General features: G+C 44.4%; 1 protein-coding gene across 3 annotated transcripts in view; it reads left to right on the forward strand.

Moving 5' to 3' along the window:
- The window catches only part of LOC129811412 (unconventional myosin-VI-like), a 106,157-nt gene that overhangs the window by 49,028 nt on the left and 30,444 nt on the right, over positions 1-26,685 (forward strand). For 2 of the 3 annotated variants that reach the window (XM_055862697.1, XM_055862698.1), the window contains exons 12-27: positions 580-724; positions 7,331-7,488; positions 7,782-7,873; positions 9,916-9,988; positions 14,747-14,874; positions 16,243-16,338; positions 16,612-16,782; positions 18,490-18,528; positions 18,629-18,722; positions 18,882-19,012; positions 19,125-19,202; positions 19,299-19,428; positions 20,712-20,802; positions 21,134-21,284; positions 25,465-25,673; positions 26,042-26,120. In XM_055862697.1, the coding sequence (XP_055718672.1) occupies positions 580-724; positions 7,331-7,488; positions 7,782-7,873; positions 9,916-9,988; positions 14,747-14,874; positions 16,243-16,338; positions 16,612-16,782; positions 18,490-18,528; positions 18,629-18,722; positions 18,882-19,012; positions 19,125-19,202; positions 19,299-19,428; positions 20,712-20,802; positions 21,134-21,284; positions 25,465-25,673; positions 26,042-26,120 (1,865 nt within the window). Of the gene's footprint in view, positions 1-579; positions 725-7,330; positions 7,489-7,781; positions 7,874-9,915; positions 9,989-14,746; positions 14,875-16,242; positions 16,339-16,611; positions 16,783-17,544; positions 17,626-18,489; positions 18,529-18,628; positions 18,723-18,881; positions 19,013-19,124; positions 19,203-19,298; positions 19,429-20,711; positions 20,803-21,133; positions 21,285-25,464; positions 25,674-26,041; positions 26,121-26,685 lie in introns of those variants that run through there. The other variant, XR_008752876.1, reaches the window with a different exon arrangement.

Here is a 26,685-nt window from a genome sequence, read left to right on the forward strand (position 1 = left end):
CGTCTACACTACTCTCCTCTCGTCTCCTCTCCTCTACTCCCCACCCCTTGCTGACACATTCTTCTCTGTCGGGTCTCACTGTCCCACTTTGGAAGTAGACCCATTGAAAAGAACATGCTCAACTGAAACCACTCTTCTATAATGTAACTGACCCAGAAGTGCTGAAATGCATCTGACAGATAGGAAAAGTCATGATTCAAGCTGAAGATGGATGATGTAATAGAGTACTGCCTGGAGAGCAGATATTACCTGGAACATCGCACGGTGCTCTCGCTCCTCTGAAATGGATACATCTGCCCATTTCCCTCCATCACACCCTCTTCCTGTCTTTGCAGGACATTATCTAGGCCGACTTCACTTCCTGCAATGAAGCCATTACGTCTGCGAATGTGTGGCGTGTGTTCACCGTGAGATGCTGTATTCAAGCACTAGGCAGCAGAAAGAAAGAAGTAGAATCCATCCAAAATCCAATTGAAGTGGCATGATGGAAGTTGCCCGTTTCTTTGTGTGCGCACCAATCATTTCTGTGTGTGTGTGGTGCGTATGCGTGTCTACTTGTGCCTGTGTGTGTGTTTCCAGGCGGCTGCATCCTGATGAACCAGTCCAGTCCGACACTAGCCTACTGTGCTGACCTGCTGGGTTTGGACCAGGAAGACCTGAGAGTCAGCCTCACCACCAGGGTCATGCTCACAACAGCAGGGGGCGCAAAAGGAACAGTTATCAAGTAAGAATACCTCTACATTAAATGAGTAGATTTTATTGGTTTCTCGCAGTCATAGACTGAATTGTACACCAATTTACAATCATAGACTATAAAATAGTAAAATCCTAATTGATTGTAAATCCACTACTGCTGCACTTAGCATCCTGCCCTTATCTACTAGTCAACGTTGTGGTGTGGTGAAGAAGATTAGTGCTGAATTCCAATTTCATACCCTTCTCCCCCACGAGTACACTTTTCACTCCCCTCAAGGGTTTCAAAGTGTCGAGGGCATGGGCCAGAGGGAGTTTCAACTGTTTCAGAATTCAGTGCAGGGCTCTGGTATGTGGAGCTGAGAAAAGATGAAAGATTACACTTTTTGTTGGCCAGCCGTGAAATTGCCGTATTCCCATACAGTGACTGTGTGGCGTAATGCTCTGTCTTGATGCTACGTATGTTGACGTCTCCCCATTACGATGGACCCAGTCAGTAGAGAGGCTAATGGGCTAATCGTATAGGCTACATCTATACTGTTTAATCAACTATGGCACTGGCCGACAGTAATAGTCCTGTTGGCTCTTAAACCCATTTGGGCCATGCTTAGCCGCCCTTATTTATATAGATGGATTGCATAAGAGGGAAAAGCTTAAAACTTAACTAAGACTAGTACATTGTGGATCTAGTCTTGAGTATTCTATAAAGCTGTTTATGTGACGTAACCCATAAACACAATTCAATCCTCCGTTCATGTGGAATGAGCACTCAATTTCATTATCCTTACTCAATATTAATCTCTGGCCATTCACAAATTACTATTCGTTTTTATTAATTCTTATACACTCAGGGCTCAACGAACGAATTGAAAATCTAAGCCCTGGCGGTAGCGCTATAGGTAAGGGGGGGGGTTTCAAATATTTTTGCTAATTTCACAACCAGAATTTTGGGCGCAGTAACTGACGCGAAAGGGCTGTCTTTTGATGAATAAACAAGTTGAAGGTGTGTCGGGCCTTGACCCCTCACTGGCCAATCAATGGCTAAATACAATACATTCGGAAAGTGTTCAGACCCCATGACTTTTTCCACATTGTGTTATTTTAAAGCCTTATTCTAAAATGTATTAAGTAAAACATTATCCTAATCAATCTACACACTATAACCCATAATGAAAAAGTGAAAACTGGTTTAGAGAAATTTTTGCAAATTCATTAAACATAAACAAAAAAATACCTTATTTACGTATCTAAGTATTTAGACCCTTTGCTATGAGACTCAAAATTGAGCTCAGGTGCATCTTGTTTCCTTTGCTCAGCCTTGAGATGTTTCTACAACTTGATTGGAGTCCACCTCTGGTCAATTCAATTGATTGGACATGATTTGGAAAGGCACACACCTGTCTATATAAGGTCCCACAGTTGACAGTGCATGTCAGAGCAAAAACCAAGCCATGAGGTGGAAGGAATTGTCTATAGAGCTCTGAGGCAGGATTGTGTCGAAGGTCCAAGAACACAGTGGCCTCCATCATTCTTAAATGGAAGAAGTTTGGAACCACCAAGACCCTTCTTAGAGCTGGCCGCCCGGCCAATCTGAGCAATCTGAGGAGAAGAGCGTTGGAATGGGAGGGGACCAAGAACCCGATGGTTACTCTGACAGAGCTCCAGAGTTCATCTGTGGAAATGGGAGAACTTTCCAGAAAGGACCATTTATTTTATTTAACCTTTATTTAACTAGGCAAGTCAGTTAAGAACAAATTCTTATTTACAATGACGGCCTACCAAATGGCAAAGGCCTCCTGCGCGGACGGGGGCTGTGATTTTAAAAATAAAACAATTTAATAAAAATAGAACAAAACACACAGCACAACACTACATAGACCTAAGACAATGACATAACATGGCAGCAACACATGAAAACACAGCATGGGAGCAACACAACATGGTAGCAATACATGGTGGCAGCACAAAACATGGTACAAACATTATTGGGCACAGACAACAGCACAAAGGGCAAGAAGGTAGAGACAACAATACATCACGCAAAGCAGTCACAACTGTCAGTGAGAGTGTCCATGATTGAGTCTTTTGAATGAAGAGATTGAGATAAAACTGTTCAGTTTGAGTGTTTGTTGCAGCTCGTTCCAGTCGATAGCTGCAGCAAACTGAAAAGACGAGCGTCCCAGGGATGTGTACGCTTTGGGGACCTTTAACAGAATGTGACTGGCAGAACAGGTGTTGTATGTGGAGGATGAGGGCTGCAGTAGATATCTCAGATAGGGGAGAGTGAAGCCTAAGAGGGTTTTATAAGTAAGCATCAGCCAGTGGGCCTTGCGACGGGTATACAGAGATGACCAGTTTACAGAGGAGTATAGAGTGCGGTGATGTGTCATATTAGGAGCATTGGTGGCAAATCTGATGTCTAATGGTAAAGAACATCTAGCCACTCGAGAGTAACCTTACCTGCCGATCTATAAATTATGTCTCCATAATCTAGCATGGGCAGGATGGTCATCTGAATCAGGGTTAGTTTGGCAGCTGGGGTGAAAGAGGAGCAATTACGATAGAGGAAACCAAATCTAGATGTAACTTTAGCCTGCAGCTTTGATATGTGCTGAGAGAAGGACAGTCTACCGTCTAGCCATACTCCCAAGTACTTGTTTGAGGTGACAACCTCAAGCTCTAAACCCTCAGAGGTAGTAATCACACCTGTGGGAAGAGGGGCATTCTTCTTACCAAACCATATGACCTTTGTTTTGGAGGTGATCAGAACACGGTTAAGGGCAGAGAGAAATTGGACACTAAGAAATCTTTGTTGTAGAGCGTTTAACACAAAATCCTGGGAGGGGCCAGCTGAGTATAAGACTGTATCATCTGCATATAAATGGATGAGAGAGCTTCCTACTCCCTGAGCTATGTTGTTGATGTAATTTGAGAAGAGCATGGGGCCTAGGCTTGAGCCTTTGGGTACTCCCTTGGTGACAGGCAGTGGCTGAGACAGCAGATGTTCTGACTTTATACACTGTACTCTTTGAGAGAGGTAGTTAGCAAACCAGGCCAAAGACCCTTCAGAGACACCAACACTCCTTAACCGGCCCACAAGAATGGAATGGTCTACCGTATCAAAAGCTTTGACCAAGTCAATAAAAATAGCAGCACGACATTGCTTATAATCAATGGCAATGGTGACATTGAGGACCGTTAAGGTTGCAGTGACACATCATAACCTGAGCGGAAACCAGATAGAATACTATAGACATGAAGAAAGCCAGTCAGTTGATTGACAAGTTTTTCCAACACTTTTTATAAACAGGGTAAAATAGAAATAGGCCTAGAACAGTTAGGATCAGCTTGATCTCCCCTTTAAATAAAGGACACACCATGGCTGCCTTCCAAGCAATGAAACCTCCCCAGAAAGGAGAGACAGGTTTAAAAGGTCGGAGATAGGCTTGGCGATGATAGGGGCAGCAACCTTAAATAAGAAAGGGTCTAAACCATCTACCCAGATGTTTTTTGGGGGGTCAAGTTTAAGGAGCTCCTTTAGCACCTCGGACACAGTGACTGCCTGCAGGGAGAAACTTTGTAGCGGGGCAGGGGAAAAAGAGGGATGAGCATCGGGGCTAGTCGCATTAGAAGGGATGGGAGATGAGGACATTTTGGATGGGCAAGGAGGAATGGCTGAGTCAAATAGGAATCCTGACTTAATGAAGTGGTGATTTAAAAGCTCAGCCATGTATTTCTTGTCAGAAACAACCACATCAACATTAAGGGACATGGGCAGCTGTGAGGAGGAGGGTTTATTCTCCAGATCTTTAACCGTTTTCCAGAACTTCTTGGTGTTAGACCCACACAGAGAGAACTGCTCCTTAAAGTAACTAACTTTGGCCTTCCGGAGTGTACTTATTTCTCATTTGCCTGAACGAGAGCCAGTCAGTCTGAGTATGCGTGTGCCGGGCCTTTTCGCCAAATGCAGTTCTTGAGGTGGAGTAACTCTGCAAGATCACAGTCGAACCAGGGACTGAACCTGTTTTGAATTCCCATTATGTGGGTGTGTTTGTTCACAATATCACTGAAAATATCAAAAAAGAAGGTCCAAGCGTCTTCAACAGAGGTGATCAAGCTGATTCTATACCATTTTACAGAGGCCAGTTCATGAAAGAAGGCTTGCTCATTAAAGTTTTTTTAGCAAGCGTCTACTGTATGACAAATCAGGACAGGTCGTTTCACTGAACAGCCATTATGAACACATGCTGTTAAACAGTGATCACTAAGGTCATTACAGAAAACACCATACTGATACCTATCAGGATTATTTGTGAGGATAACATTGAGGAGAGTAGCCTTTTCTGGGTGTGTGGAGTCATACCTTGTGGGATTGGAAATAATCTGAGAAAGATTTAGGGAGTCTCATTGCTTTAGGACTTGGTCAGGTGGTTCTGCAGCACTCCACCAATCAGGCCTTTGGTAGAGTGGCCAGACGGAAACCACTCCTCAGTAAAAGGCACATGACAGCCCGCTTGGAGCTTGCCAAAGGCACATAAAGACTCTCAGACCATGAGAAACCAGATTCTCTGGTCTGATGAAACCAAGATTAAACTCTTTGGCCTGAATGCCAAGCGTCACATCTTGAGAACCTGGCACCATCCCTACTGTGAAGCATGGTGGTGGCAGCATCATGCTGTGGGGATGTTTTTCAGCGGCAGGTACTGGGAGACTAGTAAGGATTGAGGGAAAGATGAACGGATCAGAGTACAGAGAGATCCTTGACGAAAGCCTGCTCCAGAGGGCTCGGGACTTCAGACCGGGGCGAAGGTTCACCTTCCGACAGGACAACAACCAAGAGAACGCAGGAGTGGCTTCGGAAAACAAGTCTCTCAGTGTCCTTGAGTGGCCCAGCCAAAGGTTGGACTTGAACCGGATCTAATATGTCTGGAGAGAACTGAAAATATCTGTGTAGTGATGCTCCCCATCCAAAGTGACTGAGCTTGAGAGGATCTTCAGAGAAGAATGGGAGAAACTCCCCAAATACAGATGTGCCAGGCTTTTAGCGTCATACCCAATAAGACTCGATGCTGTAATCGCTGCAAAAAAGTACTGAGTAAAAGGTCTGAATACTTATGTAAATGTGATATTTCTGGGGGGGGGGGTTTAACATAAATTTGCAGCATATTAAAAAAAAAACGTTTTTTGCTTTGTCATTATGGGGTATTGTGTGTAGATTGATGAGGGGAAAAAACAATTTAGGATTTTACACACATTCAAACTATTTTTATAGGAGCTGGAAAAAGAGCCAATATAAAGAGACGGGGAACATTCACTCATCGTTACTGCGTCCAGATATATATATAGCTATAGCCTACCATCACCACCCCTCCCACCTCAACGCAAGCCAGATGATGTTAGACAGGTAAATTGACGAACCTGGCATAAGGGCTTGAAAAATGACCGTTTTTACACAACGAAATTGCATTTGACATTTGTGCCTCCTTAACGCCAGCTGAGAATAGAGCCCACAGTGTTCCTAGACAGCTATTTCAAAGCAGAGATCCTAGGAGGAAACAACCCAGTGGTGCTGTATTGATACCATCCAAGAGTAACAGGGCTGGATTAATATTTCAACAGGCCCAGATGCAGCCTGGCCTCAGTCTTTTCTCGCCATGAATAATGCAGCTGTTTCTGAGGGGGGAGGGGAGGTAGACTGGAGCCTGGTGCCTTGAAAGCAGGTGGATTTTAAATGTTTTAAACTTTTTTTAACTAGGCAAGTCAGTTAAGAACAAATTCTTATTTACAATGACGGCCTACTGGGAAACAGTGGGTTTACTGCCTTGTTCAGGGGCAGAACAACAGATTTTTACCTTGTCAGCTCTGGGATTCGATCCTTTCGTTTACTGGCCCAACGCTTTAACCACTAGGCTACCTGCCACCCCGGAAAAGGGGCTGGGCCATGTCATTTGGGCCCCAGACACTTTGCCTTTTCCTGGGGAGGTTGAGAATCGGGGGGGGGGGGGGGGGGTGAGTGGAGTGGCTGGTGTCTCTGGATCTGAAGTGGAGTGGCTGGCTAAGGTCTATATGGAGAACCATTTAAGGAGGCTGATCGTGAGTATATTATAGATGAGAATATGTTGAGGGCAGAAATGGTATCTGGGCCTGACTTCAAAAGGTCAAAGGTTTGCTCTGAACCGGCTGCTACAGCTCTAAGCCTGTTCAGGAGAGAAAAAACAGCAGGATACATTTTGAATAGTATTCCAGTCCACCATTTTAGATACCAGCCACAAGACTGGGTGCAGGATGGGGAGCACTACACTATAGCTGAACTTGTTCAGTTCAGAAGAACTATTCAACCACTTTGAATAATTGAAGCCAAGTGGTGTTGGAGAGTGCTATGGTAATGAGAGTGAGCCAGGGTTCAGGGAGTACAGTCACTTCTAATAGCGTCTCTTTTGACCTCCGGACCTCCTTGTCTTAGAAAATAACACACTTATACCATCCTGTAAATACTAATTAAGAAACAACTCCAACTTTCTTTGCACATTAACCTGGTTTGAGAAATGGCTGCATTGATTAAAACTGTGTATCTTTATTAAGACGTAGCCTTGTCACAGTTTTGGCTGCTCAGTGCCCCGCTGTCTTTTCCCCCCAGGGTGCCTCTGAAGGTGGAGCAGGCAAACAATGCCCGGGACGCCCTGGCCAAGGCCGTGTACAGCTGCCTCTTCGATCACGTGGTCAGGAGGGTCAACCAGTGCTTCCCCTTCAACACCTCCTCCAACTTCATTGGGGTGCTGGATATCGCTGGTTTTGGTAAGTATGTCGTTCTAGAGCAGTGAGTTTCTCTGTCTGTTTTTTTTCCCTCTGTCTGTCTTTTTTTCCCTTTTTCTGTCTATCTATCCATCTCACCATTCATTTATCTGGAAGGCTTTTGTTTCCTGCATGGCCTCACATAAACTCTTATCTTTCTAAAAACTTTACTGACTTAATTGAATATATACAGTACCAGTAACTGCCTGAAGATGATCATTATTCATTCCAACACTGGACGTGGCAGATCATTTACACTTTCATGTTCTTACCCCCCCCCCCCCCCCCCCCCACAGAGTATTTTGAGCACAACAGCTTTGAGCAGTTCTGCATCAACTACTGTAATGAGAAGCTGCAGCAGTTCTTCAACGAGCGCATACTTAAAGAGGTGAGTGATTGATGGAGACTTGTGGGGGGCGCGGAGGTGGGTTGCTAGTGTTCTTTAAGCTCTGGACCCCCATTGAAGACCCAGGAGGATGTCGGTCAACAAGCTAAAGATGTGTGACACGCAACACACAGACACACAGCCTGCCTGTGCAATCTCTCCACAGACACACACAGCCTGCCTGTGCGATCTCTCCACAGACACACACAGCCTGCCTGTGCGATCTCTCCACAGACACACACAGCCTGCCTGTGCGATCTCTCCACAGACACACACAGCCTGCCTGTGCGATCTCTCCACAGACACACACAGCCTGCCTGTGCGATCTCTCCACAGACACACACAGCCTGCCTGTGCGATCTCTCCACAGACACACACAGCCTGCCTGTGCGATCTCTCCACAGACACACACAGCCTGCCTGTGCGATCTCTCCACAGACACACACAGCCTGCCTGTGCGATCTCTCCACAGACACACACAGCCTGCCTGTGCGATCTCTCCACAGACACACACAGCCTGCCTGTGCGATCTCTCCACAGACACACACAGCCTGCCTGTGCGATCTCTCCACAGACGCACTCAGCCTGCCTGTGCGATCTCTCCACAGACGCACTCAGCCTGCCTGTGCGATCTCTCCACAGACGCACTCAGCCTACCTGTGCGATCTCTCCACAGACGCACACAGCCTGCCTGTGCGATCTCTCCACAGACGCACACAGCCTGCCTGTGCGATCTCTCCACAGACGCACACAGCCTGCCTGTGCGATCTCTCCACAGACGCACACAGCCTGCCTGTGCGATCTCTCCACAGACGCACACAGCCTGCCTGTGCGATCTCTCCACAGACGCACACAGCCTGCCTGTGCGATCTCTCCACAGACGCACACAGCCTGCCTGTGCGATCTCTCCACAGACGCACACAGCCTGCCTGTGCGATCTCTCCACAGACGCACACAGCCTGCCTGTGCGATCTCTCCACAGACGCACACAGCCTGCCTGTGCGATCTCTCCACAGACGCACACAGCCTGCCTGTGCGATCTCTCCACAGACGCACACAGCCTGCCTGTGCGATCTCTCCACAGACGCACACAGCCTGCCTGTGCGATCTCTCCACAGACGCACACAGCCTGCCTGTGCGATCTCTCCACAGACGCACACAGCCTGCCTGTGCGATCTCTCCACAGACGCACACAGCCTGCCTGTGCGATCTCTCCACAGACGCACACAGCCTGCCTGTGCGATCTCTCCACAGACGCACACAGCCTGCCTGTGCGATCTCTCCACAGACGCACACAGCCTGCCTGTGCGATCTCTCCACAGACGCACACAGCCTGCCTGTGCGATCTCTCCACAGACGCACACAGCCTGCCTGTGCGATCTCTCCACAGACGCACACAGCCTGCCTGTGCGATCTCTCCACAGACGCACACAGCCTGCCTGTGCGATCTCTCCACAGACGCACACAGCCTGCCTGTGCGATCTCTCCACAGACGCACACAGCCTGCCTGTGCGATCTCTCCACAGACGCACACAGCCTGCCTGTGCGGTCTCTCCACAGTCACACACAGCCTGTGTAATCTCTCCATAGAAGAGTCACTCTGCACGTTACATTCATTATAATGGTAATGTTTCTGTCTGTGGAGATGAGTGTTTCTCTTCTCTACTGGGGACTCCTGTTGATTTGCAACAGTCTCCAATTAACAATTGATAATTTTAAGGAATTTTCACAATGTTTGAACTAGATAAAACAGAGATTTGTGTCTGTTGGCCTTAAATGATCCAGAAAAATAAATAAATAAAAAGCCATTTTCAGTACTTGATTCAGTAAGTCATGAGTGTTGCTAGATCTACACTAATTAAAATGTTATTTGTCACATGCGCCGAATACAACCGGTGTAGAACTTACAGTGAAATGTTTACTTACAAGCCCTTAACCAACAATGCACTAGCCCTATTAGGAGGATGAAATAAGATCTGAGCCAGCATCAGTGGTTAGGAGAAACATCTTCCTACTTCAGTGTTGACTTGCCACTCTTTCTGCAGGAACAAGAGCTGTATCAGAAGGAGGGACTGGGAGTCAGTGAAGTTCATTATGTCGACAACCAGGACTGTATAGGTGGGTGCCACTGCCAAACCATTTTCACCTTACTCCATAGAGACATTTTTTTTGTTTACAAGCAGACGTCACGTTTGAGTGATGCGCACTCATTCTTGCGTCAAAAAGCCCTATAGCAGAATAGCAACATGCAGATGTCAGGATGGGACCTTGACAAATTTAAGTGAGTGATGACCATGAAAACACAAGACGGATGACTATAGCTATGATCAGCATGATCCCTATTACCTGTTGCCAAGGTAGCAGCTACTCTTCCTGCGGTCCAGCAAAATTAAGACCGTTATACATTTCACAAGATTTAATTTTGGATCACATTTCAGAACAGATTGCATTTCATGACAGATTTAATTTCAGACTACATTTCACAACAGATTTCACAACACATTGAGGTAGTTTGCTAGGTATTCCATCCTCCGAAGACATCTGCAATGTTGTAGACGATAAACATCTGATTACGTGTTTGTTAACTTGAACTGCATTTGAAGTTAGATGTTGTTGTATTGACTCCGTAAACACGCCCCTTTCTGGGTCAGAACTGCGCTCACAACTTCTCATGACACAGCTGGGAGGGAAGTGGGTCGATGTATTATTACACAGATCTTGTTGTCTTCTGCAGTAAGCTGTGAAGCTCATTGAGATGTCTATGCTATATTTCATTCTATGGTGGAGCTCTTACATAACCCCAACATTTTTCTAATATTGCACTTACAGTATAGCTAGATAGATTCCAGGATATTTCCCAGAACCTGGTTCTCACACAATCTATCTCAACTCATCAGGGTGGGAAGTCTAACTCCCCAAGAGCAGCTACTAAACTATTTGGCTGTTTTAATATGTGAGACAGCACACTGACAACAAGTCTCTAGGTGATGCATTCTGTACCTGTACTGTACGCTCCAAGGTCAAACATAATGTAAGGACTGGGTTTAGAAGGAAATAGATACGATCTGTTTCTGGACTGGCTATAGAAGGAAAGATATATGGGATCTGTTTCTGGACTGGTTATAGAAGGAAAGATATATGGGATCTGATTCTGGACTGGCTATAGAAGGAAAGATATATGGGATCTGATTCTGGACTGGCTATTGAAGGAAAGAGTTGGGATCTGTTTCTGGACTGGCTATAGAAGGAAAGAGTTGGGATCTGTTTCTGGACTGGCTATAGAAGGAAAGAGTTGGGATCTGTTTCTGGACTGGCTATAGAAGGAAAGAGTTGGGATCTGTTTCTGGACTGGCTATAGAAGGAAAGAGTTGGGATCTGATTCTGGACTGGCTATAGAAGGAAAGATATATGGGATCTGATTCTGGACTGGCTATTGAAGGAAAGAGTTGGGATCTGTTTCTGGACTGGCTATAGAAGGAAAGAGTTGGGATCTGTTTCTGGACTGGCTATAGAAGGAAAGAGTTGGGATCTGTTTCTGGACTGGCTATAGAAGGAAAGAGTTGGGATCTGTTTCTGGACTGGCTATAGAAGGAAAGAGTTGGGATCTGATTCTGGACTGGCTATAGAAGGAAAGAGTTGGGATCTGATTCTGGACTGGCTATAGAAGGAAAGAGTTGGGATCTGATTCTGGACTGGCTATAGAAGGAAAGAGTTGGGATCTGATTCTGGACTGGCTATAGAAGGAAAGAGTTGGGATCTGATTCTGGACTGGCTATAGAAGGAAAGAGGGGATCTGATTCTGGACTGGTTATAGAAGGAAAGATATATGGGATCTGTTTCTGGACTGGCTATAGAAGGAAAGAGTTGGGATCTGTTTCTGGACTGGCTATAGAAGGAAAGAGTTGGGTTCTGTTTCTGGACTGGCTATAGAAGGAAAGAGTTGGGATCTGTTTCTGGACTGGCTATAGAAGGAAAGAGTTGGGATCTGTTTCTGGACTGGCTATAGAAGGAAAGATATATGGGATCTGATTCTGGACTGGCTATAGAAGGAAAGAGTTGGGATCTGTTTCTGGACTGGCTATAGAAGGAAAGATATATGGGATCTGATTCTGGACTGGCTATAGAAGGAAAGAGTTGGGATCTGTTTCTGGACTGGCTATAGAAGGAAAGAGTTGGGATCTGTTTCTGGACTGGCTATAGAAGGAAAGAGTTGGGATCTGTTTCTGGACTGGCTATAGAAGGAAAGAGTTGGGATCTGTTTCTGGACTGGCTATAGAAGGAAAGAGTTGGGATCTGATTCTGGACTGGCTATAGAAGGAAAGAGTTGGGATCTGATTCTGGACTGGCTATAGAAGGAAAGAGTTGGGATCTGATTCTGGACTGGCTATAGAAGGAAAGAGTTGGGATCTGATTCTGGACTGGCTATAGAAGGAAAGAGTTGGGATCTGATTCTGGACTGGTTATAGAAGGAAAGATATATGGGATCTGTTTCTGGACTGGCTATAGAAGGAAAGATATATGGGATCTGTTTCTGGACTGGCTATAGAAGGAAAGATATATGGGATCTGTTTCTGGACTGGCTATAGAAGGAAAGATATATGGGATCTGTTTCTGGACTGGTTATAGAAGGAAAGATATATGAGATCTGTTTCTGGACTGGCTATAGAAGGAAAGAGTTGGGATCTGTTTCTGGACTGGCTATAGAAGGAAAGAGTTGGGATCTGATTCTGGACTGGCTATAGAAGGAAAGAGTTGGGATCTGATTCTGGACTGGTTATAGAAGGAAAGATATGTGGGATCTGTTTCTGGACTGGTTATAGAAGGAAAGATATATGAGATCTTTTTCTGGACTGGCTATAGAAGGAAAGAGTTGGGATCTGATTCTGGACTGGCTATAGAAGGAAAGAGTTGGGATCTGATTCTGGATTGGCTATAGAAGGAAAGAGTTGGGATCTGGGTCTGGCAAGGGGTGGCCTCTAAGAACCAAACAGAAGGAGAGGCAAGGAGAATTGAGTGTGCACGTTGTAGAGATTGGAGTGGAAATCTTCAGCAGCAGGAGGAAATATAGAAATAGGATTGACTTGAATCCCTGTATGTTTAACATGCTGGCCAAACCGCGCCTGTTGGTTTTGTACCCCCACACCAGACACGATAAGGACACGTATGTTGAAATATCAGAACAAACTTGGAACCAAATTTATTAATTTGGGGTCAGATCGAAAAGCATTAAATATTTATGGCAATTTAGCTAGCTAGCTTGCTGTTGCTAGATAATTTGTCTTGGGATATAAACATTGGGTTGTTATTTTACCTGAAATGCACAAGGTCCTCTACTCCGACCAATTAATCCACAGATAAAACGGTAAACCAAATTAGTTTCTCGTCATCTCTCCTCCTTCCTTCAGGATTATTTTTCTTCTTTGGACTTTATTTGGCGCTTGGCAACAAACTTTACATCCATTACTACAACCAACTGGAGTGTGGACGTCAGTTAATCTTTCAATCACCCACGTGGGTATATGCTCCTAAACACCAATGAGGAGATGGGAGATGCCGGACTTGCAGCGCGTTGAGCGTCACAAATAGAACCAAGTGTGACGTGTCGTGTCTGGTCTGCATGTAATGTTGAAGGCTCATGCAAGACATGATGAGATGAGATACAGACTGACAGAGAGACTGGCAGAGGTGCAGACTGACGGAGAAGTAGCCCTCCACAGAGCACTCACACTTTCCAGAAACTGAGATTGGCTAAAACAGTTTGGGCTCATTCCCTACTGCTGTGGGCTTAACAATATAACTTATCCGGTGCTAGTGACTTGAGGGCACCACAACATGTGGCTCCTCATTAAACCAGGAAGTTTCCATCGCTGAGGGCTCTGAATGGAACCGGTCAGTGTAATGAGTGACTGTCAGTGTTCTTTGAACCCCCTGAATTGGGGTGAGAGACTGAGAGACTCAGCCAGGCTGCCTGTGTTTTCACAACCCCACCTCCAGTGAATGGGATAAAACGTCCCATTGGTGGCAAGGTGAACCATTTTAGATTTGTATATCAAACAGAGTTATGATTATTCAGCTGCCAGGTTAACTGGCAACCATGAATAATGTTTATTTAACTTGCAAATGACCTGCTTGGATGTCCATTTAAATATATCATCAATCTCCCCCAATTTATGCACAGGTGCCTAATAATGCAAATGTATTGGTGTGCCTCTGTCAGATCCTATTCCAATCATGTACTGAATGAATAATTCACTGGGACGTATTATGATGAACATCTGAATAAACAAGGCATTGTGCCTCCAATTTCAACACCCGACGGCTCAGACCACACCGCACAGTGAAACCAGACGGCTCAGACCACACCGCACAGTGAAACCAGACGGCTCAGACCACACCGCACAGTGAAACCAGACAGCTCAGACCACACCGCACAGTGAAACCAGACGGCTCAGACCACACCGCACAGTGAAACCAGACGGCTCAGACCACACCGCACAGTGAAACCAGACGGCTCAGGCCACACCGCACAGTGAAACCAGACGGCTCAGACCACACCGCACAATGAAAGACAGACACAAAAGTTGTCAATTTTCCCAGGGAAAGGGAACATTGATTCACTGACTGCTCCTCTCTGGAATAGGATAGAATATAACTTTATTGTCCACACAGTGTGGACATTTTGCATATGGCTTCACACAGTGACATTGACAAACTTTTAAAAACGCTGATGGCATTGCAACATTAGGAGCACAGGACTTTTTACATTTAATTTCCCTCTTTGGGATCAATAAAGAACTTTCTTATCTCAATAGTTGGACTTGAACTGAACATGCTGCCGACTGCATCCGTAATAATGCATCTCATTTATTCCCATAGACCTGGTGGAAGCCAAGCTGGTGGGCATCCTGGACATTCTGGATGAAGAGAACCGCCTACCACTGCCCAGCGACCAGCACTTTGCAGAGGCCATCCACAGCAAGCACAAAGACCACTTCAGACTGACGGTGAGAGCTTTGGGTAGAAGTTGCCTGCAGGCACGTATCTGGGATCAGTTTACCCATCCTGGATCCTAACTTGAAACATTTATATTGAAAAATGCTAAACTGACCTTGGTTCAGCTTTTAGTCAACTGATACTGCCTTGTCTAACCAGATCTTCATGCCGAGGGATCAGAATGGTATTATAATAGACGTTCTGCTACTTTTTCTATGTGAAACATGAGAGCTATTGTGAACCAGCAGCCACATTCCCTTAGGGAACTTTTGTTCCTTTTTCTATACATTTTTAACAGGTGTAAAAATCCTGTTTGAAATGCTGCATTGGTATCAATTCAGACCAAAGGATTAGACTGGGCCGGCTGCAGATGTTTTTAGGTGATATTAATCATCCCTTTCATATTGAAAATAATATTCTCTCAGTTGTTTATGGTTGTATAATATGAATCATAATGCCATACCTCCAGAGCTAGGTGAGTATTCTTTTATAAATAGTATCCACGCACAATGTAAAATCATACTGTTAGCACTGGTCATGCAAATTGATGAGGGTCTTATAGACATGTACACACACAAAACCCCACCAACACACAAAACCCCACCAACACACAAAACCCCACCAACACACAAAACCCCACCAACACACAAAACCCCACCAACACACAAAACCCCACCAACACACAAAACCCCACCAACACACAAAACCCCACCAACACACAAAACCCCACCAACACACAAAACCCCACCAACACACAAAACCCCACCAACACACAAAACCCCACCAACACACAAAACCCCACCAACACACTCACACCAACACGTACACACATAAACCCACCAACACACGTACACACACAAACCCACCAACACACGTACACACACAAACCCACCAACACACGTACACACAGACACACCAACACATACATACATTCACACACACATATACACACCAACACCAACACACATACACACTTACACACATTCACACACACACATACATGCCAACACTAACACACATTCACACACACACCAACACACATTCACACACACACCAACACACATTCACACACACACCAACACACATTCACACACACACACCGACACACATTCACAAAAACACACATTCACACACATTCACACACACACCGACACACATTCACAAACACACACAGACCGACGCGCACACACACTGACGCACACACAGACACGCACACACCGACACAGCAACACATATATATACACACACCAACACATACTCGCACACCTCACACACACAAACCAACACATGCTCACACACACAAAACAACACATGTACACAGACACTATGTGAATTATGTAAAGAGGGTCTAATATATTATGTTGCTGCTGTCTCTTCAGGTTCCTAGGAAGTCCAAACTGGCTGTCCACAGGAACGTCAGAGATGATGAAGGATTCATCGTCAGACACTTTGCCGGAGCCGTGTGCTACGAGACGGTAACCGTCACGCACGTCGATGGTTATATGTCGATTTGCTCTTGGATGATTGGTTGATAACACTAGGTCAACCTGTACTCCGTTATATCTCAAACGTGGTGTAACCATTTAAAAAGAAATGTTTTTGAAATGTTTTCATTACAATATACAGCTGCTGCTGGTAATAGTCTTCTTAGCTTGTTAGCAGTAGCACACATGGCAAAGTCTGTTAATTAAATGTTTTGTGTATGCGTGGGTATTTGTTTTTGTGTGCGTGCGTGCGCGTGTCTGCAGACCCAGTTTGTAGAGAAGAATAATGATGCTCTCCATATGTCCTTGGAGAGCCTGGTGTGTGAGTCCAAGGATAAGTTTGTGAGGGAGCTTTTTGAGAACTCCAACAACAGCAAGGACTCCAAACAAAAGGCTGGCAAACTCAGCTTTATCAGTGTGGGCAACAAATTCAAGGTGAGGAAGGAGACTGTAGCAGCATTTGGTCCTGAGATGTCACTTTGATTTTAAAATACATTTTTCTAGTTCAAGTTAATTTGTGTAAGTATTTTTTCGGGTTGCCCAAGTCCAAAAAGTGAAAATACATTTTCGGGATGGAAAAACTTTCAGTGTAAAATATTTTTTAAGAAAATAATCTTTGAGAACTAAAAATCACCAAAATAAAAGACCGTGAGGGAGAATTAAAAATGAATAAAAACAATGAATTTATCAGTATAGGTTTTATGTTTGAGCAAAAGAACACAGCATTAGCCAGAATAATTGAATTGCAGGAAATTTGCTTTAAAACTGCAACATTTTCTCTCAGCAGCATGGCAAAAGTTGTAGAACTGCAGGAAATTTGCTTTTAAACTGCAACATTTTCTCTCAGCAGCATGGCAAAAGTTGTAGAACTGCAGGAAATTTGCTTTTAAACTGCAACATTTTCTCTCAGCAGCATGGCAAAAGTTGTAGAACTGCAGGAAATTTGCTTTTAAACTGCAAGCATTTCTCTCAGCTCCAAGGAGAAATGGTAGATTTGCAGGAAATTTGCCAAGATATGGGCCTCTAAAGTAGTTTGTAGTCTAATCATTTTTCTTATTTCAGATGTTTTCTGACACAATGCTAGAGAGAACTGTGTTTTCAACTTTCCAAATGTCCAACTTTGACCTTTGAACTTCAAACCCCTTTCCTCTCCCTGCCGCTCTCCTTGCCACTTCTTCTATCCCTCCTTTCCTGTAGGCCTCTTCCAGTCTCCCGCCTCTTTTCCTGAGAAATCCTTCCTTTGTGGAAAAAGTTGGATAAAGTCAGCTAGAGAAAAGGGTATGAAAAAGTCAGAAAGTAGCACAGGGCTAAAAGTCAGTCATGAAGAAGTGTAGCATCAGCCAGGGACAGAAGGTAACTTGTCTCACTGTTGATTGTTTCGATAACCCAATACTGCATCAGCAGATGCGCACACACAGCACCCATTGCTGTTTTCCTATCAAACTCCTCCTCCGCCTGTCTTCCTGTATGGTCTGTTTGTGTGTGGGGATGCTTGAGTTGATGCTTTTATTAATAATTCATCACATAAGACATGACAAAATTACCCGAGTGTAGCATTGTAGAGAAAAGAGAAAGACGGATCTATTCAGTTTGATTACACACAGATGTGCTTTTATTAATAAAACATCAAATAACAATGAGGCAATCTATTGCAATGCTGTGAGGAAGGGAACATAAGTAAGTTTTATTTTTTTATTTTAATATGTTTTAAAATATGAATCTCTACTATCACCAGTGAAATATTGCCAAGTTGGGTCTTGCACAGAGTCATTATCTTGTGTTGCATAAAATTATCTACATAGCACAGTTTCAGTAAATGTTTTATATATATCTTACGAAAACATTCAATTTAATTTAGGACTGTTGTAAGCAAATCCTATTGAGAACAATGCAAGTGGCTTCTGCAGAATCCTCCTGAGTCATGCATGGATCTTTTTGTCTTTCTGTGTGCTGTTATCCCTCACCTGTCTTACTTTCTATTGGGTATGTCAGCATTATAACTAATGCTCTTTTCAGCTTTAAATGTGCAATGTCAAATATATTACCAATTTGTTTGTACGTGCTCCTAAGGACCTTCTTGTGCAGTGTGGTGGGATTCAGACTAAGTATTAAACAAGCTTCTTTTTCTGCCTGCCTTCACAGACCCAGTTGAACGTACTACTGGAGAAGCTTTGCAGCACTGTGAGTATCTGTGTTGCCATATCTGATGTCCTCTCTCTCACACTGGTAGTCAGCAACTGGCCTCAGATTGCATCTGATATGTTTTACCTGTCTTTCAAAGGGTTCCAGCTTCATTCGCTGTGTGAAACCCAACTTGAAGATGGTGAGCCACCAGTTTGAAGGAGCCCAGATTCTGTCTCAGCTGCAATGTTCAGGTATTGGCTAGGAGAGGAAGAACATACTCGCAAAACTATTATTAACATATTCACAGAATTAAAAAAAGTTACAAAATGCAGTCGTTCATTATCCGTTCTGAAGATGACTACGGATACACACACGTACACAAACACCATTCTCTCCCCTTACCTCACCAGGCATGGTGTCAGTGCTGGACTTGATGCAGGGAGGCTTCCCCTCCCGAGCCCCCTTCCATGAGCTCTACAACATGTACAAACAGTACATGCCTGACAAGCTCACACGACTGGACCCCAGGCTCTTCTGCAAGGTGGGTGGCTCCCCCAAGATCAGCATTCCATTTCATATAAACCTTGTATTATTCAGATGTTCATACTTTTAGAAGACTTTGACTGGGGGTTTTTGTTCTTGTTCCTCTGCAGGCTTTGTTCAAAGCGCTGGGGCTGAATGAGAATGACTACAAATTTGGTTTGACCAGAGTGTTCTTCCGCCCTGGGAAGGTGAGCTCTGCTTTCAGCTCTCTTTTTAATGTGCATGAAGGTCATACGGGCCAAATTACCTTGAGTAATTCTCTTGATGTCCTGCTTCGTGGTCAGTTTGCGGAGTTTGACCAGATCATGAAGTCGGACCCGGACCACCTGGCAGAGCTGGTGAAGAAGGTCAACCAGTGGCTGGTCGTCAGCCGTTGGAAGAAGGTCCAGTGGTGCTCCCTTTCTGTCATCAAATGTACGTCAACACCCCTGACTCATACTCGCACTGAGCTGGACAATGTACTGTAGAACAATAGCCCTCCTCCTAGTTAACAATAATAATGGATTTAGTTGTTAGGGACCGATATGAAAAAATTGACACGTTGCACCCTCATGCTTTAGGTTGAGCTAATTTGTAGCGGCATGCTTAAGGTTGAGCTAATTTGTAGCGTCATGCTTTAGGTTGAGCTAATTTGTAGCGTCATGCTTTAGGTTGAGCTAATTTGTAGCGTCATGCTTTAGGTTGAGCTAATTTGTAGCGTCATGCTTTAGGTTGAGCTAATTTGTAGCGTCATGCTTTAGGTTGAGCTAATTTGTAGCGTCATGCTTTAGGTTGAGCTAATTTGTAGCGTCATGCTTTAGGTTGAGCTAATTTGCAGCGTCAGTCCCTACATGGGCTTTAAAATGGTGGAAAAGACCAAACTAACTTCTCAAACAAAACAGCCAATATAATGAAAGGGGTTCAAATGATTTCTGCTGAGTCAGGAGTTGTTAAACTTGTCATAACTTTACCTAATTTTGACTCTACTTCTTCACAGGGCAAGAGGTTGAGAAATAGTTTTTTCCCCTCCATTTAGTCGAACACTGATTACCACACTCCGGCAGCTGTATTCCACTACCATAGTTCTTATGTTTCACATTTCTATTGCTCGAGGCAATCTTTCACACTAAAAGCTGTTCCTTGAACCATTACCCTCCGTCCCAAGTTATATTGATTTTCCCTCCCATTTAACAAAGTGCAGCACCGGCAGTGCTTATTAGGGTAAAGTATCAAATCAATGATATCACCTTGTAAGTAATAACTGTAGACTGCCTCGGCCCACCAGTTACCTGCTTTTTTCACCGTTAGGATATCCCATATCTGAGGATATATGCATTGTGATGGCTGGCTGCTCTTCCATTTTATTTCCTTTATCTCTGTGTGAATTGGCCCAATATCAAGTCAAATCAAACTGTATTGGTCACATACACATGGTTAGCAGATGTTAATGCGAGTGTAGCGAAATGCTTGTGCATCTAGTTCCGACAATGCAGTAGTATCTATCAAGTAATCTAACAAATTCACAACTACCTTATACACCCAAATGTAAAGGGATGAATAAGAATATGTACATATAAATATATGGATGAGCGATGGCCATGCGGCATAGGCAAGATGCAGTAGATGGTATAGAACAGTATATACATATGAGATGAGTAATGTAGGATATGTTGACAATACTATGTTGACTAGATTTGACAATTTATCCCCCCCCCCAGTGAAGGAGAAGATGAAGTATCGTGCCTCTGCCCTTGTTAAGATTCAGAAGACCGTCCGCATGTGGCTCTGTAAGAAGAAACATAAGCCACGGTGGGTGTACACACACACACACACACACGCCCGCGCGCACACACATTATCTTTGTTTAAAAGTGCTTCACACTCTGTGCCTTTTGATGGCTTCTCCACATTCTGCAGTTAGAAGTTCAAATCAATCTGGAGAGCTCAGCCGTGACTCGTGGCCGTCTCTGTCACCGTATTGCATTTGGAAAATATATATTGCTTTGGTGAATGCATCCATCCGGGTGATGGCTTTTTGAATTGTTTTGTTATCATGGTATTCTGACTGTATGTACGTGTGTATGTGCACGTGCGAGTGTGCTCACACTTACGTGTGTATGCGTGGGCTCATACGGCCACAGCGTCGATGGCATGGTGAAGGTGCGTAACCTGAAGATGCGTATGGAACGCTTCAACGTGGTGGTGGGCGCTCTGAAGGAGGGCAAGCAGGAGATGGCCCAGCAGGTCCAGGAGCTGGGGGCCTCCATCGACACCTTCATGGCCAATATCAAGGTGAGGAGGGCTCTCCTAGGCACAGATCTAGGATCAGCTTCCCCTGCCCCATTCCTAACCTTAAAGGTCCAATGCAGCTGTTTTTATCTCAATATCAAATCATTTCTGGCTAACAATTAAATACATTACTGTGATTTTAGTTTTCAATTAAAATGGTCAAAAATAAACAAAAATAGCTTCTTAGCAAAATTCTAGGACTGTCTGAGAGTTGTCTGAGTGGGGATAACTGAAAACTAGCTGTTATTGGCAGAGGCTTTTCTTGGTTTGTAACTAATTTACTGCCTGGTAAGGCCACAGCAGGCTGAAATGTCAGACGGTCTTTTCAAACAAATCTTACACTGAAAGTGCATTAGCATAATTTTCATAATTACATTTTTGACCACAAGAAGCCCAAAAAGATATTTGCCTAAAACATAATTTCAAACCTTGCTTAATTTGTATACACATATCACTCTATTATGCATGGGAATACTTTGCAACAGATTTCCAAAATTAAAATAACTTGGAGCTGATTTGCTTGTGTTTTACAAACTTTTATGTCGAACAATAAAAAAAATATTGAAATTGCTCAGAAAACTTGGGGGTCAAATAAAATCACCCACGGGCCAAATTCAGCCAGTGGGCCTCCAGTTTAGGAACACTGGTCTAGGGCCATCTTCATCCTACACCAAGGAGGCCAAGGTAACTCCGGGTGCGTTCGTAAATTCGCTCTTAGAATAACTGATGAATTTACGAACGCTCAACACCCCGTTGAATATGACCGGTGTCAGTAAACCTTGGCAAAAAAAACGTAATTAAATTGTTGCGAGCAGCACAGTTACAGTCACCAACGCTCTGGATAACATGAGAACAGCCTAACCAGCTCTGCTAGGGTAAGAAAAATGGCCAGAGTGAGGTGTTCTCTCATTTATGTCTGGAAGTAGCTAGCAAGCTAGCTAACTTTAGCCAGTTAGCTTGGGTGCTTGACTGCCGTTGTGAGGTCAGAATGCTCGGATCAACCCTACTCCTCGGCCAGATCGTCCAGTGTGCACTCTGAACACTCCCGAGAGCGAAACGCTCTGAAATTAGGAACGGACAATCTGACAACGCTCTGAATTTACGAGAGTGAATTTACGAACACACCCTCATATGTCTTAACTTTCTAAACTAATCCCGCTCATCTCATCACATCTCTCTCTAATCTCATTTCATCTCCCTGTCATCTTGTCAGGAAGCCATTTCCTGGGGTTGTTTTGATCTGTAATCCTTTAATATGGCTAAATATGGTAATGGTTCTGCGCTCTATTCTTCTGCTATAAACATCAGTCTGTATATGGTAAGGGATTTGTATTTATTATGAATCCCCATTAGCAGCTACTCTTCCTGGGGTGCGGCAAAACTAAGGCAGTTATACAATTTTAAAAACATTACAATACATTCATAACCGACTTCACATCACTCTAAGTGTGTTCCCTCAGGCCCCTACTCCACTACCACATATCTACAGCACAAAATCCATGTGTACGTGTGTGTGTGTAGTGCTTATGTTATCGTGTGTGTGTGTGTTTTGTGTTGCTTTACAGTCCCCGCTGTTTCATAAGGTGTATTTTTATCTGGTTTTTAAATCTGATTCTACTGCTGCATCAGTTACCTGATGTGGAATAGAGTTCCAAGTAGTCATGGCTCTATGTAGTACAGTGTGCTTCCCATAGTCTGCTCTGGACTTGGGGACTGTGAAGAGACCTCTGGTGGCATGTGGTTCAAATTATTTCTGAAATGAGTTGCCAAACTTTACAGCATTTTGGCTGTATTTCTTTAGGGAAAGAGGTTGAGAAATACTGTGTTTTTCCTGTCCATTTAATCGAACACTCCCCTCTCTCCCTCTGCTAGAAACATCAGTCACCACTCGGGAGACTAGATGACTGGCATCCGAGCAGAACAATTTCCACATGAGCAAATGTCTCTAGTCTCCTCTCTTTCTCTCCCTCGCTCCCTAGTTCAGTCACCTCTGTGCGTCTGCCTGACCCTGCGCTCCTCTGCTAGCCCATTGGCATCTGCTCTGTGTTCACCAGCGCCTGATGCTATTCCTAGCCCTTTATGACGCACCTAGCGTAGCATCGCTAAGGGCCTAGCATAGCATCACTAGCTGAATTATACAATAGTCATAAACAATAGCTGTCATTCAGTCAGCTTGTCATTTCCCCCTGTGGTGTCTGTCTGAACCACGTCAGGGAAATCAATCCACCCTAAACCCCCACTGACAGACAGGGTGTGACACCAAGGTGACCAGGGCAGCAGTGGTAGCAGGTGGGGGTGGGGCTCTCAGTCGATGTCTTTCTGGTTAGCTTATTGGATAGATCTGGAGGGTGTCACAACCCTAAACAGACAAGGGGATTTCTGCCAGGCCCACTGCGGAGGGCACCCCCTCTCACTTCCTGGAATCGGACAGTTTTAATTACACCACTTGTATAGGAAACAAGGATTAAATAAGAAAAAGTTGAATTAAATGAGATTCTGGGATATTGGGAATTGGATGTTACTTTTAGCATATTCCCCATACACTGAAAAGACTATCTCATATGCCTGTGTTAGTCGGTGCGCTCCTGTGTCTGCAGCAGTGCTAATGGGAATGGTAGTAGCACATATTGGGAATCATAACCAACGATAAAAAAGGTTTAGTCTATGAAGGCATATGTTGTCTACATTGTTTTCAGACCCCTTGACAGTTTCAACATTTTGTTACTTTACAGCCTTATTCTAAAATTGATTATATCGTTTTTTCCCCTCATCAATCTACACGCAATACCCAATAATGACAAGGCAAAAACAGGTTTTTAGAAAAAAATAAACATATCACATTTACATAAGTATTCAGACCCTTTACTCAGTACTTTGTTAAAGCACCTTTGGCAGTGATTACAGCCCCGAGTCTTCTTGGTATGACGCTATAAGCTTGGCACACGTGTATTTGGGGAGTTTCTCCCATTTATTCTCTGCAGATCCTCTCAAGCTTTGTCAGGTTGGATGGGGAGCATCACTGCATAGCTATTTTCAGGACTCTCCAGAAATGTTAGATCAGGTACAAGTCCGGGCTCTGGCTGGGCCACTCAAGGACATTCAGAGACTTGTCCCAAAGCCACTCCAGCGTTGTGTTGGCTGTTTGCTTAGGGTCGTTGTCCTGTTGGAAGATGAACCTTCGCCCCAGTCTGCGGTTCCTGCCAAAGAGTTCAATCTTGGAGAATCTTGTTTCACATGCTCTGAAAGTCCTTTTAGGTGCCTTTTTTCAAACTCCAAGTGAGCTGTCATGTGCCTTTTACTGAGAAGTGGCTTCCGTCTGGCCACTACCATAAAGGCCTGATTGGTGGAGTGCTGCAGAGATGTTTGTCTTTCTGGAAGGTTCTCCCATCTCCACAGAGGAATTCTGAAGCTCTATCAGAGTGACCATCGGATTTTTGGTCATCTCCCTGACCATGGCCCTTCTCCCCCATTTGCCAGCTCTAGGAAGAGTCTTGGTGGTTCCAAACTTCTTCCATTTAAGAATGATGGAGGCCACTGTGTTGTTGGGGACCTTCAATGCTGCAGAAATATTTTGGTACCCTTCCCCAGATCTGTGCCTCGACACAATCCTGCCCCGGAGCTCTACGGACAATTCCTTCAACCTCATGGCCTGGTTTTTGCTCTGATATGCGCTGTCAACTGTGGGACCTTATATAGACAGGTGTGTGCCTTTTTCAAATCATGTCCAATCAATTGAATTTACCACAGGTGGACTCCAATCAAGTTGTAGAAACATCTCGAGGATGATCAATGGAAACATGATGCACCTGAGCTCAATTTCGAGTCTCATAGCAAAGGGTCTGAATACTTATGTAAATACAGTACTTCTTTTTTATTTTTAATACATTTGCAAATATTTTGGGGAAACCTGTTTTCACTTTGTCATTGTGGGATATTGTGTGTAGATTGATGAGGAACATTTTTTTATTTAATCCATTTGAGAATAAGGCTGTAACGTAACAAAATGTGGAAAAAGTAAACTGGTCTGAATACTATCAAAATGCACTGTATATGTTTATAACACTGACCATGACATACTGTATGACAGATAAGTCCAAATAATTCTGGTTTTAGCCTATTGATTTTTTTGGAATAGGCCTATGACACCATTCCTATGACCTTTGACCTATGCCTCCTCCTATAGGCCACAGTGATGACCAGGAAGGAGATTGACCAGGAGTACCAGGGGCTGGTGAAGAGCTTGGAGCAGCTGCTCTCTTCCATGCAGAAGAAGAAGCAGGAGGAAGACGAGATGGAGAGGCTGCAGCGCATCGAAGAGGAGATGGAAAGAGAGAGGAAGAGGAGGGAGGAGGACGACCAGCAACAGCAGCAGGAGGAGAACGACAGAAAGAAGTAAGGGGGGGGGGGTCGGAACATATATGGGCTAGCACTGGGGTGGGCTATTTCGGGAGTGGAGGGCTTTTGGATCTAGTATGTTAGTGCTGGGCTGGAGTAAAAGCCTGCACAAGTGCACCAAAGCAGCCTTTCATATTTTGGTTGAAGTCATTAGCATGAAAACCTCTCAATTTTAAAGAAACCCCTAACAGGATATGTCCAGAGTTGATGCTCAGTGACTGAGCTTATACATGGTTCGTGGTTTGATCATGTCATTGAGAACATTGATCAGGCTGGAGGCATGTCCATCTGTGATCTAAAGTAACATGGCGCTTTGCCATATAAGAGCATTAACCACCTCCGTCGTCCCTGCCCCCTCTCATTAGGAAATCAGAGATGGAGCATAAGAGGAAGCAGGAGGAGGAGGAGAGGAAGAGGAGGGAGGAAGAAAAGAAGATTATGCAGGTTTGTGACCCCACTGAAGTGACCTTTTTGTGGTAAAGGAGAGCTTTGTTACCCTTCTCCACCTACAAGACACTCCAAACACTGCCCACTTTATCACATATTGACCCTTTTGCCTGATAGTAGCCTGTAGTCTCTTACTATGGAGCAGCCTGTAGTCTCTTGCTATGGAGCAGCCTGTAGTCTCTTACTATGGAGCAGCCTGTCGTCTCTTACTATGGAGCAGCCTGTCGTCTCTTGCTATGGAGTAGTCTGTCGTCTCTTACTATGGAGCAGCCTGTAGTCTCTTGCTATGGAGCAGCCTGTCGTCTCTTGCTATGGAGTAGTCTGTAGTCTCTTACTATGGAGCAGCCTGTAGTCTCTTACTATGGAGCAGCCTGTCGTCTCTTACTATGGAGCAGCCTGTCGTCTCTTGCTATGGAGCAGCCTGTCGTCTCTTGCTATGGAGCAGCCTGTCGTCTCTTGCTATGGAGCAGCCTGTCGTCTCTTGCTATGGAGCAGCCTGTCGTCTCTTGCTATGGAGCAGCCTGTCGTCTCTTACTATGGAGCAGCCTGTCGTCTCTTACTA

Source organism: Salvelinus fontinalis, chromosome 15 (genome assembly GCF_029448725.1).
Source record: "Salvelinus fontinalis isolate EN_2023a chromosome 15, ASM2944872v1, whole genome shotgun sequence".
NCBI lineage: Eukaryota > Metazoa > Chordata > Actinopteri > Salmoniformes > Salmonidae > Salvelinus > Salvelinus fontinalis.